Genomic DNA, 22,106 nt, shown 5'->3' with positions numbered 1-22,106 from the left:
CAATAATCTTGAACAACTTGGTCATGATTTCTGAAAAGAGACATTGTTGTTGAGTTTTTCAGGTTTTTTGTTTGTGCGCTTTAAGCACCACAGCCCAAGTAGCATCTAGTTCCATTATCCTCGAGAGAAGGCAGACATCTCCAACACTCAACAACTCACACCAAAACACTCTGGATTGATAAGTAGCACCACAAGTATGAGGAAAAACTTGTATTTTTGATTTGGGGTGAACTGTCCCTTTAAACTCTTAAAGGATATGGCCACTTTAGAATGAAAATACAGACAGTACTTACTGACCCTCATGCCGACAAGAAGTCCAGTGTAGTTTTTTAATCCACAAAACTTGTTCGGGGTATCAGAGGCCATTTCCTTTAATGCTTTATTAAATCTTCTAATGCCTGTTGGAGGAAGTTACATTTCTTCCCCCATCATTCTGGAGTGTTGGTGGCCCATCTTAATAACAACTGTATGTAAGATCCTCTACTGCCTCTAAAACTGGTTTCATTCTTACAACAAAGCCAAGTTCCTGGGGCAAAAATATTGAATCACTCTACAGGGAAACGGAAATGAATATTTTGGCATCTTTGTCAGATAATCTCATATGTCTCACCAGATATTTATAAAATATGTATACATAAATATGATTCAGTTTGGCACTCTATGTACGAGCAATGTGCCCAGTTTGAGGACAAGACATGAATTCCCTTAAACTAAGGGGCAATCCACAAAAGTCCACGATGAAGAAAGGATCAATCTGAGAGTCTGTAAACTGACGAAACAACTGAGCTTATTTTCACTTTCCTTGTTAGTTCCATGTTAGACTCTCTGGTTACATTGGTCAGTACAGTGTGTCCGATCCAACCCCACTTCCTTGGATCTCCATGTATTTCTAGTGGTTTATTTCTCCTACAGACCTTCGTTTCTGATGGCGTTTAGTATCTTCAAGATGATTCAGAACATAACACAGAAACACTTTCAGGGCCATATATCATAATTGTCATACAATGGTGCAGACATTCAAGCACAAAACTATAGGAGAACAAAATAATATATGGATTTAAACAAGGTTACGAGGAGTTAAAAGGCAGCATTCACTAAGTAGGCTTTCTAGGGATCCCAAATCCTTGAGAACAGGTCAGTTTTGCCCCTAAGTGAATATCTGATCCTCTCTAAGCTCAATATCAATCGGTCTCTAACCCAGTGTCTCAATGGTGGCGTGTCAGGGGATTTCTGGTTTAGCAGAATAACCCTTCTAGCATTAAGTGTAGCGAGGGCTACTGCCCCACGCTGGGATCCAGACAGTGGTGAGCTCACTGGTAAGACTCCAAAAAGAACAATACATCTACCTGAGGGTGTTTTTGTTTTGTGAAAATGCATGTGTTTGGGAAGAACTGACCACACGACTGGACAAAAGAGACTTGGATTATACCGCATGTGTTGAAACAAATGTTTTGTTGGAGTTTTGCTGTTGTTAAACATGGTCTCCAATCAATCAATAAATCAATATGTTTGCCGTTATCTGTAGAGGCATTCAAGAGGAAGTTTTATTCACTAATTCAAGGTAACATGGCACAGCTGATTTCCAAATGGCCATTTTGTGGGTGAAGTATTCATTTAAGTAGACAGGTGTTTCCATTGCATCACTAGATGGCAGTCTCACTCCATTATGTGTTTATTTGTTTCTCCCCCCCACACAGTCGCCCTCTGGACTTTGTTCTGGACTGAACAAGACACAAGTTGTAAAAATCTAGTGAAAGAGCGGCCATTTTATATGAAGACATGCCTGTGACTGTGCAGAGATCACCAAACTGCAACCCATACATGTTGTTAGTGCACTTCCTGATTAAACTAACTTGAATAAAGAATACAGAATTTACTGAAATGCTGCTGAGTTTGTTAAAATGGTGTCGTAATTACACATGTAATTGATTTCCTTTTGTTTGTTCATTTTTCAACTTCCGGTGACCCTGCTGCCGGACAAAATGATCAGTTCCAATGATATTTTATTCCATGACTGCTCGCACTCCTCTCTGCTGCTGCAGAGTTTGGCTGTCATGATAGAAAGAACATGTGATCTGTGTGAGGCAGCATTTACAGTACCGAGAGTATAAAATGGATCGAGTGTTGATTAGCTGGCCAGCGTCTAATCTTAGCCTGACCTTTACTTCCCCTCTTTGACCTTAAGCTGCAAAGCAGAGGCCAAGACTGGCATCCACTCTGGGGTTGTGGTAGTTCAGCTATGCTTGGACAACTGGACCGTAGCCATAAAACACACCGGCACTGTCCAGTAGGTGCAGAGCTACATTTCTGTTAGCCTGCTGCAATATGTGTTATAATAGATGCACATAATCTGCTGAGGTGGAAAATGCACGTTACTGATTGTTATCTTTGGTCCAGTTAGATTTGTAATGTGTTGCATGTCCGGTGTGTGCAGTGATGCTATGCTGTGGGTAAGGTTTCAATTCTCTGTCATGACTGCCCACGGGTGAGGCCTCAGTGTGCAGCCAGGGAGAATCTTCCTACAGGATTCAACTTGAATGGCCTCCTGGTTTAAACTGACACCCTCATTCTTCAGATTTAACATATTTATATTGTCCTCCGGAGTGCTTTCTTTTCAAATGCCAACTCTGCTGCTGGACAAAGGAGTCAAAACGAGCTCTGACATGTCCAGACCCTGTCGTATTCTGTCTACAATGGATATTAGAAAGGAAATTTAATTTTGCAGCAAAACAAACACATCGCCAAGACTTTAAGTGTAGCGGTTTAATTCAGATTCAGACTGCCTCTTTCTTTTTTTTGCATTCAGATTCTGTCATTTTTAAATAACCTGACATGAACTCAGACTGAAGATGCCTCCTTTGCACATGCGTAATGATCCTGTGTTCATGCTGACTAACTAAAGTCCTGCTGAGGAGATGGAGAGTCAGGGGCAGAAGTGTGGCTGCAGAGTGTGAAAGGGTCATGGTCTTTGGACATTAAATGTCACAGTCTGGAAGACAGAGATTTGATCCCCTGTCCGCTCTTTCTGTGTCTCCGTGTGGCTGTATTCACTGAGAAGGTCAGCGAGGGACCCCTCTCTTTTTTCAGTCCACTATCCGAGGCCTTTAATATCTGAGTATCTATATCCAGACGGGGGAAGTGGGAACACAGGGAAGGCTTCATGATGCTGGATCTGCTTAAGTGATGTCAAACTAAACAAAAGTATGCCACAGCTTTTTGTTCCCACAATTATCAGCAGAAATGGGATGAAGAGAGAGAAGTTTCTAGAGTGTTTGAAGCTGCAGAGGCCAGCTTGCATGTCTCTGTGCAGGCTGACGACCTTGACATTCAGAAGGGGCGGGGCGAGGAGCACTGGCCATTGAGGGGGGCGTGGCTTTAAACTCGGTCAATCATAAAACCACGCAGCTAAACTTTGCTCTTCCTCACTCACACCTGGAGTCGCGAGACAGACTGAGGCTTCTCACAAACGGTAAATGCCTTATATTACTCAGTGATTTCAGCCAGAGGGGCTCAGGGAGCTCAGCAACAGGCTGCACCACTCAGTTTAGATCACCTGGGGACAGTCTGAACGAGCTTGATTGGACTTAATTTGATCATATACTTTAAACAAATTGCTTTATACTTTTGTTTTAAATGTAATTATTGCTGCTTCTGAAGATGCAAAGCTGATTTTCAGGTCACACATTCAGTTTGTACACCTGCTGGGAAAGTTCTGGTCTGTAGCTGCAGATTTACTCTGGCCTTTAGTTGGACTGTGGTCACAGATAGCTTATCAGTGGAATCAGTGGAAACGTTTGCATTAAACCTCTTTGCTTATCTCAACGCCCAATCTTGCAAACTGTCTGTCATTAAGTGCAGGCTAATATATGGCATCATAAATGTTGGTTTATCAGTGTTTAACGGGATGCGTTATTCTCCCTCTTCCTGTCTTCTGCCCTCATTTCTCCCTCCAGAGGACTAAGACAACACAGGCAACATGGTGAAAGTTGGAATCAATGGGTAAGAGCTCATTTTCAGCCGATTACCAAATAAGCAACACCGTGTGCTCTCTGCACCCCCTACTCACAATGCCACACCCCTCTCATCTGTGCACTCATTTACCAGGGGTGTAGGTTTTGTTTCAACACTGGGGTGGGTGGACTTGTGAAATGGAGGCTTGGGGAGTCCTCTGCCAGAAAAACTTGAGCATCAAACACTTAATTTTCTGCATTCTGGTGACTTAAAGCACCATTTGAGCCTTTTCTGCACCAATTTATGATGTAATAGTCAAACTAAAGTCCCATGCTGCTTTCAGGAGTTTACTTGGGAGGGGTCATATCCATTGAGAGGGGCATGTTCCCTGCACCCCACAAATCTAGGTGTGCATTTAACAGTGATTATCTGTAATGGCGGCCTTGGTTCAACTTTAAAATGCACTGTCTATGCATCTTAAATTGTGTTTGTTTGTGCGTAAAGACTTAAACCTCCAAAAAAGATCTTTACTAAAAAAAGCTAAATGCAAGGCTACGACAAAAGAAACCGTTTTTAAATTGCACAGATGACGGGACAATATGTCCCCTTCAATTCCACAAACAAGCACCTCTGTATCTAAATGCGAATGTAGACACATAACCAGGGCAGGGAAGATGTTCAGTCCAGTAGGATATGAGTGAATAACTGAATTATTTTGGAAAAAATAGGTAACGATGAGTGCTGATATTAGTATTTTATGAATAAAAAAGTGTGTTTGGAAGCTGGGATACTTCAGAAGAATCTGCAGCCTTTATGGCCCTCAGTATGGAGCAATACCTCCCTTATAAAATCTGTTTCTCAGTCTTCTTCGAATGATTAAATGAGCCCAAACTGTAGTTTCTTCTGCAGTTTAGTTCACTGTGACACCAGACAGCAGCTGAGGAAGACCAGTGTTTTGTAATGAACATGCACAGACGCACATTCACACACCTATGACCAGTCACCCGGCCGTTCTCATGTTTTCCTGTGAACGTTGACCTCAGCAGATAACAGCCTGGACAGGGACTTCAGCTTGACGGTCATTCAACAGGGGATGTTGTTCTGACTGCAACAAGTGGAAGAGGACCTGCGTAACTTAAATGTTATTGATCGCACATAATGTGACGTTAAAGTCCTCCCTATCTGTTTCATTATCTCTCTGCTCGTCGTCCTCTGTCTCCCCACCCCCAGTGTCTGAGGACAGAGTGTATCTGTTGCCAGGATTTTGGACCCACGGTTAAAAAGTAACTCAGCTGCTGATCAAACAGTGCACTGCCGTCACCAGGATTACCACATTAGAGGTTCATTTCAACTTTAGCCCCCAGAGAGGAGAGAGTTGGCTGTGCAACACACACACACACACACACACACACACACACACTCCTCTGCCCCTCCTCCTGAACCCTGCCCTTTCTTCAGCTATGGTTTCAGGTCACCTGGAGACTTTGTGTCCCACACAAAGGAACAAAGCTACAACAGTGGTGTGAAGTAGACCATGCTTTGGTTGAACTCCATGTCAGAAACACAATTTAACTTATTTATGACTGATTTTCAGAGATTATTTCAACCTGGAGCTTCATCTCACTGTAAATCTGAGACATGAGCGATCACATTATCCAGTGACTTTGGTCAGGGTTACATGGTGTCACAGCACCATCTAGAGGCCAGACTAAGAAACAACACTGTTTGCTTTGCAGATTCGGCCGCATCGGTCGTCTGGTGACCCGTGCTGCCTTCCATTCCAAGAAGGTGGAGATTGTGGCGATCAATGACCCTTTCATCGACCTGGAGTACATGGTAAGGGAGGAGGGTTGCCTAAAATTACCACCATTAACGAACTTTAGGTGATAGTTTGTGGCTTTTTCAATTATTTTTGAAGCTCGGGAAAGCTATTAAAAATCTGTGAAAGATGAAAGCAATGATGAGTATGCTGAATTTAAAATGAGCAAAATATTTGTACATGTCATTTCCATCCAGGTGAGGAGAGTGCATTCATTTGGCAAATTGATTTTGGGTCTATGTACACTGGCTACATTTTTGCAGTTGCTGATATTTTTCATCAAATTGTCTCCCTCCTCATCTCACCTTCATGTTTCCTCTTTAGGTCTACATGTTCAAGTATGACTCAACCCATGGCCGCTTCAAGGGTGAGGTCAAGATTGAGGGTGACAAGCTGGTCATCGATGGACAGAAAATCTCTGTTTTCCACGAGTGAGTTCACACTTTTTTTTTTCTTGTGGTTTATAATCACAAAATGAACATACATAAAAAATTCACAACCACATGAAAATGACCTTTTGAGCGTGAAACAAATCCCCCTTAAAAAACAAAACAAACAAAATTAAAGGTAGAAATATGTAGACAAGGAAATAAATTGATTTGTTCTTTAAAATAAGATACTGGATTAAAATATACACAGACAGGGACAGTGGAGCAGTAATGGTTACGCTGCAGTTTGTTTCCGATACGTATTCACACAAGGTCAGGTCTAACATTTGAGACATACACTTACACATTTAGTCCATTTCTCATTAATTGCATCCCCCTGGGTTCTTAGATATTTATCCTGCGTTCTCCATTCAGGTTTGAAAAATAATTTAGGTTAAAAAGACAAGTTTCCAGAATGCCATGGATTTTAATGTTTACTTACTTTTAATGTAAAAAACATTTCAGTTTATTAAATTTCACACATTAACAAAAAACATGCAGCACGTATTGTGAATGACTCCTTTTCTCTCTTCCTCTTTATTAGGAGGGACCCCGCTAACATCAAATGGGGTGATGCTGGTGCCCAGTACGTTGTGGAGTCCACTGGTGTGTTCACCACCATTGAGAAGGCCTCTGTACGTATCTCAGTCCAAGCTCTTGTGTGCTTATTTTAAAAAAAAAAAGAGAGACATGTAATATGCAATTGGCCCAAAGAGGACATAGATTAAAAATTTTCATAACACACTGCAGGCTCACTTGAAGGGTGGTGCCAAGAGAGTCATCATCTCTGCACCCAGCGCTGATGCTCCCATGTTCGTCATGGGCGTCAACCACGAGAAGTACGACAAGTCCCTCCAGGTTGTCAGGTAAGTTTAGGTGGATCTTTATCATACAAAAATGTTTAGCTGGTGCTTTTATGTTGAAAATCCTCCGTTAACCAATGCTGTTACTTTGCCTCTCCATAGCAACGCTTCCTGCACAACCAACTGCCTGGCCCCTCTGGCCAAGGTCATCCATGACAACTACGGCATCATTGAGGGTCTGATGGTGAGGAATAAACACTAAAACCAGATTTACAAAACACCACAAAGTTAGAGAGGGGGCTGAAGCCATATTCAATCCTCCTCCTCTCTGTGTCTTTGTCCATCAGAGCACAGTTCATGCCATCACTGCCACCCAGAAGACCGTGGACGGTCCCTCAGGTAAGCTGTGGAGGGACGGCCGTGGTGCCAGCCAGAACATCATCCCCGCTTCTACTGGTGCTGCCAAAGCTGTCGGCAAGGTCATCCCTGAGCTCAACGGGTCAGTGCCAGGAACTTTATCATTGTATACTATGTTACTGAATGACTCGCAATAAATCCAGTGAGTCTAGTTTGTGACCTTTACTGTATTTTACAGCAAGCTGACCGGCATGGCCTTCCGTGTCCCCACCCCCAACGTGTCCGTGGTTGACCTGACAGTCCGTCTGGAGAAACCCGTGAGTGACCACAAACTAGATGCATTTACAAAATTTAATGAATAATTTTTATTGTAAGTCTGGTAACATTTGATGTTTTTCTCACTTTGTACACATTTCATGAAAAGACCAAAAACTGCAATTTATTATTATTAATAATTAATTAAATATTTCCTGTGTAAACTACAGTATTTTTTGTCGATGGTAATGACTTAATTCCACTTACCCTGTCCTGCTGTTCGCTAACTAACACACAAAATGTGTATTAATCCAAGGCTGAAAATAGTCGCCAACAAATGGAACCATTTGCTCAAAATATTTGCCTTTCCTAGAAATGAAATTTATATTGGAATCAGAAAAGGTTTTATTACCAAGTAGTTTTTCACTCACAAGAAATTTGCTGTGGATTTTTTGTGCAGCCATAAAACATTAAACACATTAAGAGGAATAAAAATTAAAGTACTGCAACACACAAGAACATAAAGACTAGAAATAATTACAATAAAAATATGACTAAGATACTTTTAAAGTGCTATGACATGACATAACATAACATATGTGCAACACAGCTGTTTCAGAATAAGATTAGTTATATATTTTCCACTAAGGCCCCTTTTAAACGCACGTCTGCCAAACATCTGTCAGCGTCTTTTATTTTACTTTTTTTTTTTTGTAACTCGCTTATCCATTTTTCACTTTATTTCTTTCTCATTTATGTAATATATTATATATTTTTCAATTTTGCATACATGTTTGGCATCACTCTTAACAAGGATTTATGCACCACATCGACCTGCACCTTTACTTATTTCCATTCCTCTGTCTGAGTCTATGTATGCTGCGTCATGTCTGTCAGTGGTAAATCGCCTGTTTTGTTTTGCGTATATATTTTTGACCTTATTTAATTAATTTATTTATTAAAATGAATGTCTTCAGTAGGAGCAATAGGCTCAAAGTTTACAGACAGAAAGTATTGAGAGATTTATCATGGAATTTGTAGACCATAATTTTGGACTAACACCAGACTTGTCCTTTTTTAATTATCTTAGTGAGTATTTACATAACAATAAAATAATAATACTATAGTAATAAAAAAATAGCAGAAATAATAATTCAATGTATTTTTCTCAACAGGCCAAATACGACGACATCAAGAAGGTTGTGAAGGCCGCAGCTGATGGACCCATGAAGGGCGTTCTGGGATACACAGAACACCAGGTATGTNGGGGGGGGGGGGTGGTAATGACATGCAGCAAAGGGCCGTGAGTTCGGATCAAACCTGCGGCCGCTGCAGCCAGGACACAGCCTTTGTACACTGGGTGCCTGCTCCATCAGGTGAGCTAGTGGGTGCCCTGTAACACATTTTTGAAGAGATGCTATGCAGGATTTGTCAGATACTGTGAACGATATTGCCAGTGAAAGTGCTGGGCATTTTGCCTCGCCATATTTGCTTTTTTTTTTTTTTGGTGTTGTGTCTGCTGTTTTGTAGCTTTATCTTGGATGCGTGCTACTTACATTATGGCACCTGGTCACTCCCTTTTTTATGTCCCGACCTCACCTAGTGCTGTGCCCAGGAATGTCCCAAACACGGCATAGGAAGGAGGAAATTAGAGAAAATGCAGGCAGAGGGTCTCTGCAGATAAATACACCACCACACACTTCTAGTGTACTGTTTAAGATGATTGAGAGGGATTACTTTATATGAGACTATATGTAGTTTTTTTTTTTAAAGGAAAATCTTGCACAGTATGCCATTTCTTTAAAAAGCGTTTGTCCATCAGTATTCTTGTTTATGAGGCGTCCTCTCCACTCTCTTGCAGGTTGTCTCCACAGACTTCAATGGTGACACCCACTCCTCCATCTTTGATGCTGGTGCTGGCATTGCCCTCAACGACAACTTTGTCAAGCTGGTCTCATGGTACGCATTCAGCATGTATCGCCTATCATTTCCAAAGATCTGTTCCCAGTGATGCATGTTGACTCCTTTTTCTTGCCTCTGAACCAGGTATGACAACGAGTTCGGATACAGTAACCGTGTCTGCGACCTGATGGCCCACATGGCCTCCAAGGAGTAAAGCAACCAGCCAGCCGCTCGTCACTGCACTATGCCACATCACCCACATTCTCCTGACGCCTGAGTTATACATGAACAATAAGAGGTTGTGTCATTTATGACTCTGCCTGGTTCCTTCAAATAGTCGACCCTCATCAGATGCCTGAGGAAAGGTCCCACAGAGAGCAAACGAAAAAAATTTCAATTGGTGACCAATTACTTTTTTGTATTTGTTAAAATTCCCTGTTCTGTTCTTGTGTGAGATGGAGTGGAGGTGTGAGAGTCTTTGCCTGTCTGTAGTGCTGAAGTATTGCAGACAGTCGTTAAATAAAGTCCTCTGTTTGTGAGAATCACGCCATCCTTTTTCTGTTGTCACTGCACAATACAAATCTATATCAAAACTGCTCCACTGGGGTTAAAGCTGATATCGGTGGATGGATTCTTATGTAGGTCAGTGACTTTGGCAAAAAACCCTGAGGTAGCTATCCTCATTATTTTCCTCCTGTGGGAATACACCGGCAGCTCTTAATTGCATGGATTCTTTAGTAGGTGGAACTGTGGTGATCATTTCTGCTCAAGTCGACTCTTGGGTCACTACATAGATTTATAAAAAGGCCGTGGGATCTATCCTAATTTTCTCTCTATTTTTCCCTCATGTTCAATAGCTGCTCTCTCTGTAAATTCTGCTGCAAGGCTGACACAACCTGACAATAGCACACTATGATGGTTCAGTATCAAGCTATATGAATTATGCCGGCAGATGATTGTATGCAAAGTTATTCTTCTCACCAGTCTGTCTGTGTTGATCACGTGTTTATATCCCTGTGAGCTGCTAAATATCAAGACATGAGCGCCACTGATTGACTTTAAAGATCCAGTGTGTAGGATTTAGTGGCATCTAGTGGTGAGGTTGCAGAGGAGACACTTCTCCCATGTGCTAAATGTGTAGGAGAACTAAGATGGTGGACGAGAAAGTGGATGTCCCCAGCAATTTGTTTGAACAGTTTGCCTTACTGCCCATACTGTAACATGTAGGTAAAATGGTGAGACAAAAATGGATGAATAATAAATAAAAATCAGAAATAAAATATATGCAAAGGGGTTCAATGGAATAAAGGAGTCTATAAATAATAAAGTTAATAGACAAACAAGACAAAAATTTACAGAGAATTTAAAAGACAAATTCTAAAGGTAAAAGATTTGAAAATGAAAACATTTATTAATATTTTTCCATTTCTGCCAATAGATGCTTGTAAACCCCACACACTGGACCTTTTAAAAGAGGACTTATTGTATATATAACACCACATCCATACACGCAGGAATATGCTCAACAAGAGGAAAAGCATATAGAAAGTTTAGTGGTGTTTCAAATATTTTTATTTAACAAACCCACCTTTAAATTTTCCTTAAAATAGAGATTTTTTTGATCTGTACAGTTCTAAAGTGTTGGGTTGTTCATGACGTCGCAGCAAAAACTGTCAGATCAAGTTTTTTGCATGCAGTATAAATGTATTTTCACCTATTATATTGAAATATTTCTGCATACTGGTGGCTCCTTAAAAGTGTTGGAAATACACAAATTGGGTTTGACTGGAAAGCTCAGATTCTCATTGATTCAGTGAGCCTAGTTTTATTCATGTGTGATGATGTTAGCCCTCATAGGAGCCATTTCATTGTAGTGAGTGACTTGGAAACGGATATTACCGTATAAAATTACCTATTGAGACCTTCAGGATAATCAGAGCCTTGTGAAACTTTACAACCACAAACTAGAGACCCCGGGCATCCAGAGTATGTGTAGCTTTCATAGGTATATTGACAAAAAAAAAGGTGGTTTATCGTCAGTTTTCAGAACGCAAGTGCTCGCCATCGAATCTGTGAAAAATGCAATTCTTACAGAAAATCTCCAAATGGCAAAAACCTCTGATACCAAATCATTAAATGGATTTTACTGTGGTTTTCCTCGAGGTCCTGGGGTCTCATTTATAAAACAATGCGTAGGATCCATACTACAGTAAGAATGTTTGTATGAACAAAAGAATGGTGTGTGCTGAGGCTTCCACCTTACTATCTGTGTTGCCAATTTCCCATCTCCAAAATGTCTGTGAGCATGGTTTAAAGGTTCTCCCATCAAATGTGTTTTTATAGGGCACAACTTTTGCGTGGGAAGTGACGTAAGCCTCTTTCGGGCCTTGTTTTGTGCATATGCAGTGGTGGTGTTTTGGAGGGATTTTGGACTGCTGTTATCAATTCTCGAGTGGTAAAAACAATGCTTAAATTTGGCACCAAAGCTGTGTAACAAATGGTATCAACCCCAAAAAATACTGCAGCAACTCATGAGACTTGACAGTGCATGGGAATGTCCATCATATACTCTCATCATAATGTTCTGAGCACTTATACACTCTAAACCTTTAAAAGTTTTAATAGGCACCTAACCAAAACACAATATTTATTACGTATATGACTAGAAAAACTCGACAGACAGTGCTGAGATGCATCTTAAATTAATTTTTAGGTTCCAGTTTTCAGATGACTATTGCTTCTATTTAGCATCTACCACTGACCTGCTAACTCCCCTTAAGATCCTCTGTCCCTGCCCAAAAAAAAGGTCTATTTAATTCAGTTAAAGTCAAGAGGAAAATCAGATACCAAAGCTCATTTGATCTACACAGAAATAAGTATTTTCTGACTCTAAACTCACTTTCATCTTTAAAATTAAAGCCACAGTTCGTCCACTAACACCTGATGAGCTGACAACATGTGTGTGATGGTTCCTATTACTCCCAAACATCATCTTTCACAGAGATGCCTGCAGTGTATTCAAATGTATTCACGCGGATAATATGGATTCAGTTGTCGGCTGGAGAGGAGATACAAGGCGGGACAGCAGTTAAAGTCTCTTAAATACCCCCCACCCTCTCTCTGTCTCTCCCTCTGTCACTCACACACACACATGCACACACACACACTGTTTCTCAGTTTGCGTGCCTCTCGCTGATCATTTCTAAGCCAGATTGTCAACAGTGATTTTTTTTTCTCTAGCTCTCCAGAGAAATGCCACATGGATTTACAGAGAGAGGGTTTAAATTAAGATGATATGAAAAAAGAGAAGATCTTTGCTATAAAGGCCAGCTGAGAGCACACAGGAAGGGACTGACGAGCAGACAAGAGGAAGGTGAGTGAGGCTTGTTTTGATGTGAATTCAACATGTTTTCCTGCAGGTGTGTGTTAGCATAAAGACAGAGTAGGGCAGAGAAGAGAAAAATATTTGGAGAAGAATCCAGCTTGGAGGAATTTTGATGATATCAGGAGACCCCTGTTTGGTCTGTTGATATGGCTGTGCTCATTCTGTTTTTTTAAATTCCTGAGTTTACCTTTTGACCTCTTGAGACTCGATTGACTGCCTGCTGGGAGACATATTAAATCCCTGCAGGGACAAATGACTGAGAAAAGAGTCGTGGATTTTACCTGTTTACACAGGGTCATCAAAATAGCTGTTGCAGTTACTCTTTTTTATTTCATTTAAATAGGATACTTAGTAGCTGGCATTGCTTTACATAAACAGACACCTCTCTGATTCCCACTTTTATCAGGATAATCCTAAAATGTAAACAATTAATGAAAATCTGTACAATAAAGCTGCAAATGATGTTGATGTTGATCTGCATTTATTACATTAATCTTCTATGTAATTGTCAACTATTGTTGTCATCATTTACTAATCTATAATGCTTTATGAGGAGTAACACTTCTCAGGAAGCTGGGTGATATTGAACACAAGGAGATGAGAGCTTGCATGCTGTGCAGGGTCAGTAAGCTGTGATAGAAAAACCTGATTTGTAATATGAGTAATAGTTGAAACCTAAAGCTCTGCACTGTAAAATATGCTACTGCCTCTCACTATCGTGATTTATGAGCCCCTTGTTCTCTTAAGCTGCATGTTTAAAAGGAGCTGCTGTTCTACTGTATTTATTGTCTGCACATTAAAGGAGCAGTGTGTAGGATTTAGGGGATTTAGTGGCATCTAGTGGAGAGAATTGTAAATTGCAACCAGTTGAAACTTTTTTGGGTTAAAATTCCTTCAGTAATCATTGTTCAGGAGATTTTCGTCTCCAAAACATTGAGTGAAGCAGTTTCACATTAAAAAAAATCTGTATTTTTCTGACACTCTTGTCATGGGGGGCTGCTAATTACGGTGGGTGATGCAAAAATGCAAATGACCCGAGTTTGGTTTCTCTGTTCTGGGCTGCTGCAGAAACATGGCGGTGCATCATGGTGATCTCCATGGATGAGGAGCCGCTCCCTATATCCTCCTGAGACCCTGTGTCCTCATATGAAGACATCACATTTTGGGTTTACTGGACTTAATACTTCATTCTGCTTAAGTAGGCCTGTTGTCTTCGTTCCTGGACACTTTTGTGCTATGTTTTTAGTGGTAGTAAGACCACAATCCACTCATCCATGTAGAAACAAGATGGCAGCCATCTCTGCCAAGTCAGCCTGCAGCTGATCCCGACACAGATGTGGACAAGGTCCAGAACCTGATCACATTTAATGGTTGAAACTTGTTAATTTATTATTAATACGTTTGTAGTTTGATGTGGCAACTAATTTGACCAATTTTAGTAAAAGTGACACTGGGACTTTACTATTGTCTCATTTGAGTACACTGGGACTTGATTATTGGTGGTGGTGGTGTTTTTTTTTTTTTTTAAATTTATCATTTCCTACTGATCCCAAATAGCTAGGAGAAATTAAAAATGCATAGCAAAATAAAGTTTGGGTCTCAGGAGGATATAGATATAAACGTCTCACTCAAAGGTAATGAAAAAAATTCCCCTACATCCCACACACCGGACCTTTAAAGTTGAGTGAACATCTTCGGCTGGAACCATGCAGAGATCAAAACATAGCTGCTTGTATACTAATACCTGTGCTGCATGACCCTCCTCATGAGAAAATGTTAGTTCCACATGCTGCTAATTCCATGTTGTAGTCGTCATAGTGTCTCAGAAAATTACCTTCCTCTCTGTCTTTGTGCCGTCAGTGTCTCTTTGAAGCTGCGGGCGCTGCCTCTTCTCTGTATGCTGCCGGGGGTCAGTGCAGTTCATCCATGGGAGAGAGTGGTTCACAGAGGGGCTCCTGGTTTCTCCCCTCGTCCATCCACCCTCTGTTCCTCTCCCAGCTGTCCCCCTCTGCAGACCTGGCCGTCGCTGTCTTTCTTACCTTCACATGTGAGCACTTTCAGAGGACACTGTCATCAGTGTGTTCATCTCAGATTTGTTTTTGTGTCTTGTTCTCTTAAGCTTGATGGATGTAGAATTTACTGTATGTACTGAATGCATTTTTGGTTTTGGGGGTTAACTGTAAAGTGACATTTTAATTGGAAAATTTGTGTTCAACTGACTATAAAAGACGTTTTGTGTCAACTCAGAGTTTATGTGTGCTGTTTGACTGACATATTACAAATCAACACAAAATACAAATTTAAAAACTGTCTCATTAAAGAAAAAAGTTCAGACCGTCTGAATACAAAACAAAACCCTCGCCGTTTGGTTTGCACAGCAAATCGATGAAACTGCAGATGGACAGGTGCTCCACTCTTTCAGTCACATTGGTTAATTTGTGTTGGGCTCTGTTTGAGTTAATTGGCTTGTCTGTGGAGCAGCGTGAGTGTTTGGGTGGCTGCAGAGCAGTTGCTGTTGTATTGATGAATTGTCGTGGATTGATCCACCCTGACTCCCTCTGCTCTACCTCACATTGTGCAATTATGCTCAACATATCTAATTTAAAGAGCAAACTTAAAGTGACTTCTTATATTACTCTTGCTCCAGGTGTTGTATCTGTCCTGGGGAATGGCACAGTGTTGTTAGTCTACTCCAGGAAGAGAAAGAAGCTCAGACCACCAGAGCTCATGACCATCAACCTGGCCTTCTGTGATTTTGGCTTCAGCCTCTTTGGGGCGCCGTTTTTCATCATTTCCAGGTATTGGAGATTTTGTTTCCAACCAATAAGTAGACAGCCATGAATCCAGGGTGATGACACTGTGAGTGTAACACAGACAACATCTAAACCAGCAGACATTGAGACAGAAGGTGATAATCCATTAAGCAGGGAGACTAAAGCCCGTCTCTGCCTCTTTCAGCCTGTGCCACGCCTGGGTGTTTGGGGAGACAGGGTGCCTTTGGTACGGCGCTCAGGGCTTTGTGTTTGGCATCGGCTCTCTGCTCACCACCTGTCTCATCTCTCTGGACCGGTGCCTGAAGATCTGCTGCTTAAGATATGGCAAGTCTGAGATCTTTCTTATAATCCACTTATTTATGACTACACTCTAAATCCATCTGACTCTTCCTGAATAAATTTGAGCATTTTTTGCCACACAGGTTTTTACACAAACCTCACTTACACAACATACTGATTCCAGCCTGTACAGGACCCTCCTCTTCTTGTGTAAATGTATTGATGTAAAGAGTTTTAAAGGCCGTTCATTGATTGATGATTGCTTATGTAACACTAAAGGTCAGTTAAACCTGCTGATGTTTTAAGAAAAGGATTAAGTGAAATGTAAAGACTTCCCTTGAGGTTGAGGCTCATTATGCCTTGCACATGAGCACGCTGCTGAAATAGTCACACTAAGTTCATTAAGGGCCCTGTGTGTACAGTTTAGGGGGATATATTGGCAGAAATGGAACGTAATATAATAAATGTTTTCTTTAGTGTGTCACCTGAAAATGAGAATCATTGTGTTTTTGTTACCTTAGAATGAGCAAGTTATATCTATATAGGGAGCAAGCCTTATCCACAGAGTCCGCCACGTTGCACTGCCATGTTTCTACAGTAGACTAGAATGGACAAACCAAACACTGGCTCTAGATAGGGCCAGTCCTTGTCGCATTTTCGCCTTAGCCACTGTAGTTAGTAGCCCCTCTGCATCGAGAGCGTCAGAAAACACATTTTTTTAAACTTGAAACTATGTTATTCAGTGTTTTCACCAGTTTAAATCACTGGGTCTCTTTGTTTTGGAGAGGAAGAGACCTCTGTGAATAATTTGGCTCCCAGTAAATGTCTGAACGTTGGCATGGTAGAGGCCATAGTACTCTGCCGGACAACGGCTGATTGCCCCCTCTGGGTTGGTAGAGAGTAACTGTCTCAAGCGAAGGGGTCTTGTTCAAGAGTAAATAAGTGGTAGAGTGGTAGAATAGAGCGTGAGATGGATCACCGGTTTGGTGCAGTGTCTGCAGTGATGCGGCTGCTGCACTGGACCGTTGTGGTGAAGAGGGAACTGAGCCAGAAGGCAAAGCTTTCGATTTACTGGTCCATCTACGTCCCAACCCTCACCTATGGTCATGAGCTCTGGGTAGTGACCGAAAGATTGAGATCGCGGATACAAACGGCTGAAATGAGTTTCTGCCATGGGGTTGCTGGGATCAGCCTTAGAGATATGTTGAGGGGCTCGGACATCCGGAGGGAGCTTGGAGTAGAAAGGGGTAAGTTAAGGTGGTCAGGATGGATCAGGATGCCTCCTGGGCACCTCCTGTTAGAGGTGTCCCACTGGTAGGAGGCCCCAAAGTAGACCCAGAACACGCTGGAAGGATTACATATCTCTTCTGGTTTGGGAGCACCTTAGGGTCCCCCAGGAGGAGCTGGAAAGTGTTGCTGCCCCCATGACCCAACCCCAGATAAATGGATATAAATGGATGGATGGACATATTAGCATGTGCCGGGCTAGCTACCTAACTCTAACGAGCCATACAGTGTTGAAGATTCAGTGAATATTCAGTGCTTTGACCAGTTTTAATCACCTGGTCTGTTTGTTCTGGAGAGGAAAGACCTCTGCGGATAATCTGGCCCCACGTAAAAACCTCCTGAAGAAAGAACACTGAAGGAATTCTAACCGGGAGAAGTTTCAGCTGATTGCAATCTGCAATCTTCACAGCTAGATGCTACTAAACCCCTTTAAATTTTACACACTGCTCCTTTAAAGGTCACCCATTGATTGATGATTGCTTGTATAAGACTAAAGGTCACTTAAACCTGCTGATGTTTCAAGAAAATGGTAAAGTGAAATGTCAAGACTTCCCATGATGTTAAGTGCCCATTATGCCTACACATGGACACACTACTCATATAAGTTCATTAAGTGGTTTCATGCTTCTTGGCTCTCTAGGTCAATGGATTGAGAGGCGCCATGTGTCTCTGTCCATAGCGCTGGTGTGGGTTTACACACTGTTCTGGGCTCTGCTGCCTGCGTTTGGCTTTGGAAGCTACGGACCAGAACCTTATGGGACCAGCTGCACCATCAACTGGTAGTCTCTCTGATTTCGATTACAGTGCTGCTCTATTCCCTTCTGTTCACATGCACTAAAGTCTGCAGACACCTGTGTATTCTCTGGTTTGTATTCTTTGTGCACTTGCAGACAACCATGTCAGCGATAACCAGTCTGCCTGTGTCACTGTTTCAAGGTGGAGAATGAGGTCGTCTCTAAATGACCGAATCTATATTTTCCTCATCCTGGTGTTATGCTTCGGGTTTCCTACACTCACCATCATCACTTCATATGTGGCCATCCTGCTGACGGTGAGGACAACTGCTGCTTTGTGACACTAAATGGAGGGTCTGGGAGCTGTGTGTGTATTCTGCAATTATTTTTGTTTTAATGTGTCAGACACTCCTTTAAAGCCACTTTAAATGAATGAGAAAACTGCACCTCTGGCACCCCCTAGTGATACAATTGAGAAAGACACAAAAGCAGACAGTAATGCACTGTAAGCACTACTTCCTCAGGGGTACAGGGGAGTACCAAAGTGAGAAAATGACCTGCTGACCCAGATGTCACAGTGTGTGTCAGTTCTTTTGTGGTCATTTTATGGATTGCTAATTTCTTTACAAGTATGCAGGGATACTTGGGTGAATGGGCTGACAGGAACTAAAACAAATGCCATCACGAGAAGAAAAATGGAAGTAAGGAAAGCAAACAAATGACTGGACTTGATATATTAGGTAACGTTATTCTTTAGCTGTTGAACTTTCCTGCTGGTGTGGCGAATTATTTCCACTCACGCAGGCGCAGAACATACGTGTTAGTTTGCCATTGGCTGTAGTCTTTGTGATGTGTTAAATGCAACTTTTAGCCAAGACACAGGCAATGTGAGGCAATGCAACAGTCGGCCTTTGTCGCCACTAGTTCTTAGATGCCGGTTTGGTGTGTCTTGGCCTTAAGTGACTAACAGGGACAACAGTATTTGAAATCTGTCCAGTACTGAGCAGGAGGGCTGCAGCCGGCCTTTTACTTGATCTGGGGCCGTATTCACAAAGCTTCCTAGTACTAACAGCTGCTCCTAGTGACAAAATTCAAAATAAATTCTTAGATTGTGATATTTTCTTATAATTTCCCCTTAAAGTTAAGACTAGGTCCTTGTAAAGATACAGGTTATTCACAGAGCAACTCAGACCCCAAAAGAGCTCCTAAGGTGATAAACTGTTAGGAGCAGGGAGATGGACTTTTCAGAGGTTTAAGATTCAGTTTCTTAATCTGAGGAGAAAATGGTGGAAACACAAAAAGGTCGGAGAAATATTCGCCAAACACTGGATGGCAGTGAGTAAATGAAATGCTGCAGGTAAAATCATGCTGGAATAATATGTGTGGTTGATGTCATTAGGGATACGCACACATTTCCCACCTAACGCTATAACGGCAGAAATAAAATGATCACAATACTAGGATATTTGTAAAACTGGAAAAATGCCACACTGCAGCAGTGATGACTTGAGTCCGTCTCAACCTTCCATCATCAGAGTGATCACACTAACAATGACAACACTTTTACAGTCAGCAGTTCATTTCATTTCCACTGGGTGTCCACACTTTGCAGGCTCACAAAAGGGCCGTGTCTCTGACAACCAATCACATCTGTTAAAAGCAAGCATCTCACCTAGCAACAGGGTCAACTACACCTCCTCACTAAGGTCGAAGTTTCTGTCCCTTCCTTGCTCAGAGTTGCTCTGAAAACTTTCCAAAATCACTCCTAAGCTAAGACTCCTTACTAAAAGTTTTTAGGTTAAGTTAGGAGGTCTCTGAGAGGATTCTCAGGATGTTTGTTAATACAGCCCCAGGCCTATTTGCTGTTGTCTTCCTGCAACAACTCAACTGGAAGACTTCAGAGAAGACTTCTCCTTAAGCGAGACTTGGTTCGACCAGATCAAGGGAAAAGCAAAGAAAAATATTTCAAATCTCTGTAGGACCCTTTCCATAATGTTGTCATACACTTATCATAGCAGTCTGAGCACTTTTAGTTGACGCTTATAGATGGTGAGCTATTGACATGAAAGATCACATTGCAGCCCATTTTGCTGCTGCCAGCTGCAGGGCTCTCGCTCAATACTGGACCAACTTCAAAAGATTTTGTTCCTGTTAGTCTCTTACACACAATAACATTCAAAAATAGAGTTTCAGTTGATTGAAAATATACCAGCCTGAGTGCCCCTTAAATTGTTGCTTCTGTCTTCAGGTCTACAGATCTAATCGCACTCTGGCATCTATACCGTCCTCCTCTGTCAGCCACACCAGCAAAGACCTGAGACTTGCAAAGGTAAACCTTAGTGAGGATCACTTTCAGAATCATTGATACACCTCCTGCAGGAGGAATAAAGTGGTGTGTTTATTTCAGATGGCTGCTGCGGTGTGCATCAGCTTCCTCATGGCCTGGACGCCCTATGCCACTGTGTCTCTGATGTCTGCACTCATTCCCAGAGATGACCAAGAAGCATCTTTACAGACTGCGGTGGAGGAGACCACTGGTGTGGCCCCCAGCTCTCCAAATGCTCCAACCATCCTGGACATCCCGTCATTACTCAACTGGACGGCTACAGAATATTACAGACAAATCTCCTACAGCCCTGATAACAAGTGGAGTGATGTGAGCAACATGAATTCAGCCTCCATCACCGACCTGAGTGACGCCTTGCTCAGGTCCACCCTGGACAGTGAAGCTGAGCTAATGACCAAGAGCCCTCAGCCACTCTCCTGTTTCCCACCTGTAGTCACCTTGATCCCTGCTATGTTTGCCAAGTCCCACTGCATGATTAACCCTTTAATCTACCAGATCATGAACAGGGAGTTCAGGGATGACGTCTGTGTGATGGTGTTAGGCCAGGAGAAGGCAGAGAGGAGGCGAATGCAGGGGAGGAAGGGGAGCTCGTGTGAACGTAAGGACCAAGAGCAAACTGCCACTTTAATTTGGAAAAATAGTCCAAGTGTTGAGTCTCTTTTTCTTTCTCCTCTCTTGAAGGGACCATCAGCCTCTCCTACTGCCACAGTTGGAAGAGGAAAAGTTGCAAGCCCATGTCCTTGTCTGTTGAAAGAAAAAAAGAAATCAAAAGAAACAGAGGAACTGAGGGAGCAGGAGTGGAGGAGGAACAGACTCCTGGGCAAATGATAAGTCAGTAGGAGCCAGTGCATTGGACTTTTCCTCCTTAGACACTGAAGGCAACACAGGGAGACACTGCAGCATCTGTGGACGAAAGACAAGAACAAGATAGATAGACAGATAGATAGATAGACAGATAGATAGATACATGTTTGTATGATAAACAATTGACTTTCTTTCCTTGTTGTCTTGTCATTTCTATAAAGATGTTAAAGCTAATCGTCACCGGCCTGTTTTTTGGTTGTGGTTGCTAAATTATCCTGCTAAGGAACGCAAACGCACCATTAATCCCCCAGAGTCCTCCACTCACACGCTTCCCGTACTTGAATGCCGCCTGGTGCCATGTTTGCTGTGGGATTATTTGATTTAACACAAAGTGATTACAGAATATGCAACATAGGCTACTGTATCTGCCCAGCACTGAAGGTCCTGAAGGGGGGATCAAAGTCTTCTTTCAGATATTAGACAGAAAATCCAAAATACATGATTAGGTGTGTATTTTAGTTCAGATATCTGTTCTGGAAAAATGTCATTAGAAGATACCTAATTTCATCCATTGGAATGGAGGGTGGATCTGAGCGTCACAGGAAAATGAACAGGGCAAATACTTTTCTGATTTGCTGGTGATTCAATCAGCTTTTAGTGCATTTTATTGATTATGTACACAGAATATTCACCTCAATGTGCTGCTTCCTGGAGATACTTCAGAAATTAAGGATATTTTGAGTCGTGATGATGATAACAATGCAAAATACATATGTAAAGCGTACCATTATTTTACAGGGGTATTTTGGTGAGGATAACAGGGTTGACATGAAATCCGGGGACACAGATAAATTTACATATATTTAAAAAAAATAGTATATATTTATGCCAAAAACATTGTTTAACAATAAGGTCATACATAAAACAATATGTAAATGGAAAAAAACAACTTTCCCCCCACATTTTACAAATTAAAAGACC

General features: G+C 41.8%; 2 protein-coding genes across 5 annotated transcripts; both read left to right on the top strand.

Annotated features, from left to right (window-relative positions):
• Window positions 1-3,358: 3,358 nt before the first annotated feature.
• On the top strand, window positions 3,359-10,057 carry gapdh (glyceraldehyde-3-phosphate dehydrogenase). The gene is made up of 12 exons (XM_050047479.1): window positions 3,359-3,469; window positions 3,954-3,999; window positions 5,688-5,787; window positions 6,095-6,201; window positions 6,743-6,833; window positions 6,949-7,064; window positions 7,164-7,245; window positions 7,349-7,500; window positions 7,597-7,675; window positions 8,789-8,872; window positions 9,475-9,572; window positions 9,660-10,057. Exons 2-12 carry the CDS (start codon window positions 3,977-3,979, stop codon window positions 9,727-9,729), a joined length of 1,002 nt encoding a protein of 333 aa, XP_049903436.1. The 5' UTR covers window positions 3,359-3,469; window positions 3,954-3,976; the 3' UTR covers window positions 9,730-10,057.
• Window positions 10,058-12,621: 2,564 nt separating this feature from the next.
• On the top strand, window positions 12,622-21,354 carry opn9 (opsin 9). Of its 4 annotated transcripts, none has more exons than XM_050047431.1 (9): window positions 12,622-12,888; window positions 13,969-14,066; window positions 14,761-14,947; window positions 15,548-15,698; window positions 15,859-15,998; window positions 17,881-18,019; window positions 18,177-18,291; window positions 20,223-20,303; window positions 20,382-21,354. In XM_050047431.1, exons 3-9 carry the CDS (start codon window positions 14,827-14,829, stop codon window positions 21,147-21,149), a joined length of 1,515 nt encoding a protein of 504 aa, XP_049903388.1. In that variant the 5' UTR covers window positions 12,622-12,888; window positions 13,969-14,066; window positions 14,761-14,826; the 3' UTR covers window positions 21,150-21,354. The 4 variants fall into 4 exon arrangements, with proteins under 4 accessions (XP_049903388.1, XP_049903386.1, XP_049903390.1 ...); XM_050047433.1 differs by lacking the exon at window positions 13,969-14,066 and having other exon boundaries at window positions 12,627-12,888; window positions 20,382-20,919; window positions 21,003-21,354; XM_050047429.1 differs by lacking the exon at window positions 13,969-14,066 and having other exon boundaries at window positions 12,623-12,888.
• Window positions 21,355-22,106: the final 752 nt, after the last annotated feature.

Source organism: Epinephelus moara, chromosome 6 (genome assembly GCF_006386435.1).
Source record: "Epinephelus moara isolate mb chromosome 6, YSFRI_EMoa_1.0, whole genome shotgun sequence".
In the NCBI taxonomy this organism is placed as follows: Eukaryota; Metazoa; Chordata; class Actinopteri; order Perciformes; family Serranidae; genus Epinephelus; species Epinephelus moara.
This window is presented reverse-complemented; position numbering and strand designations above follow the sequence as displayed.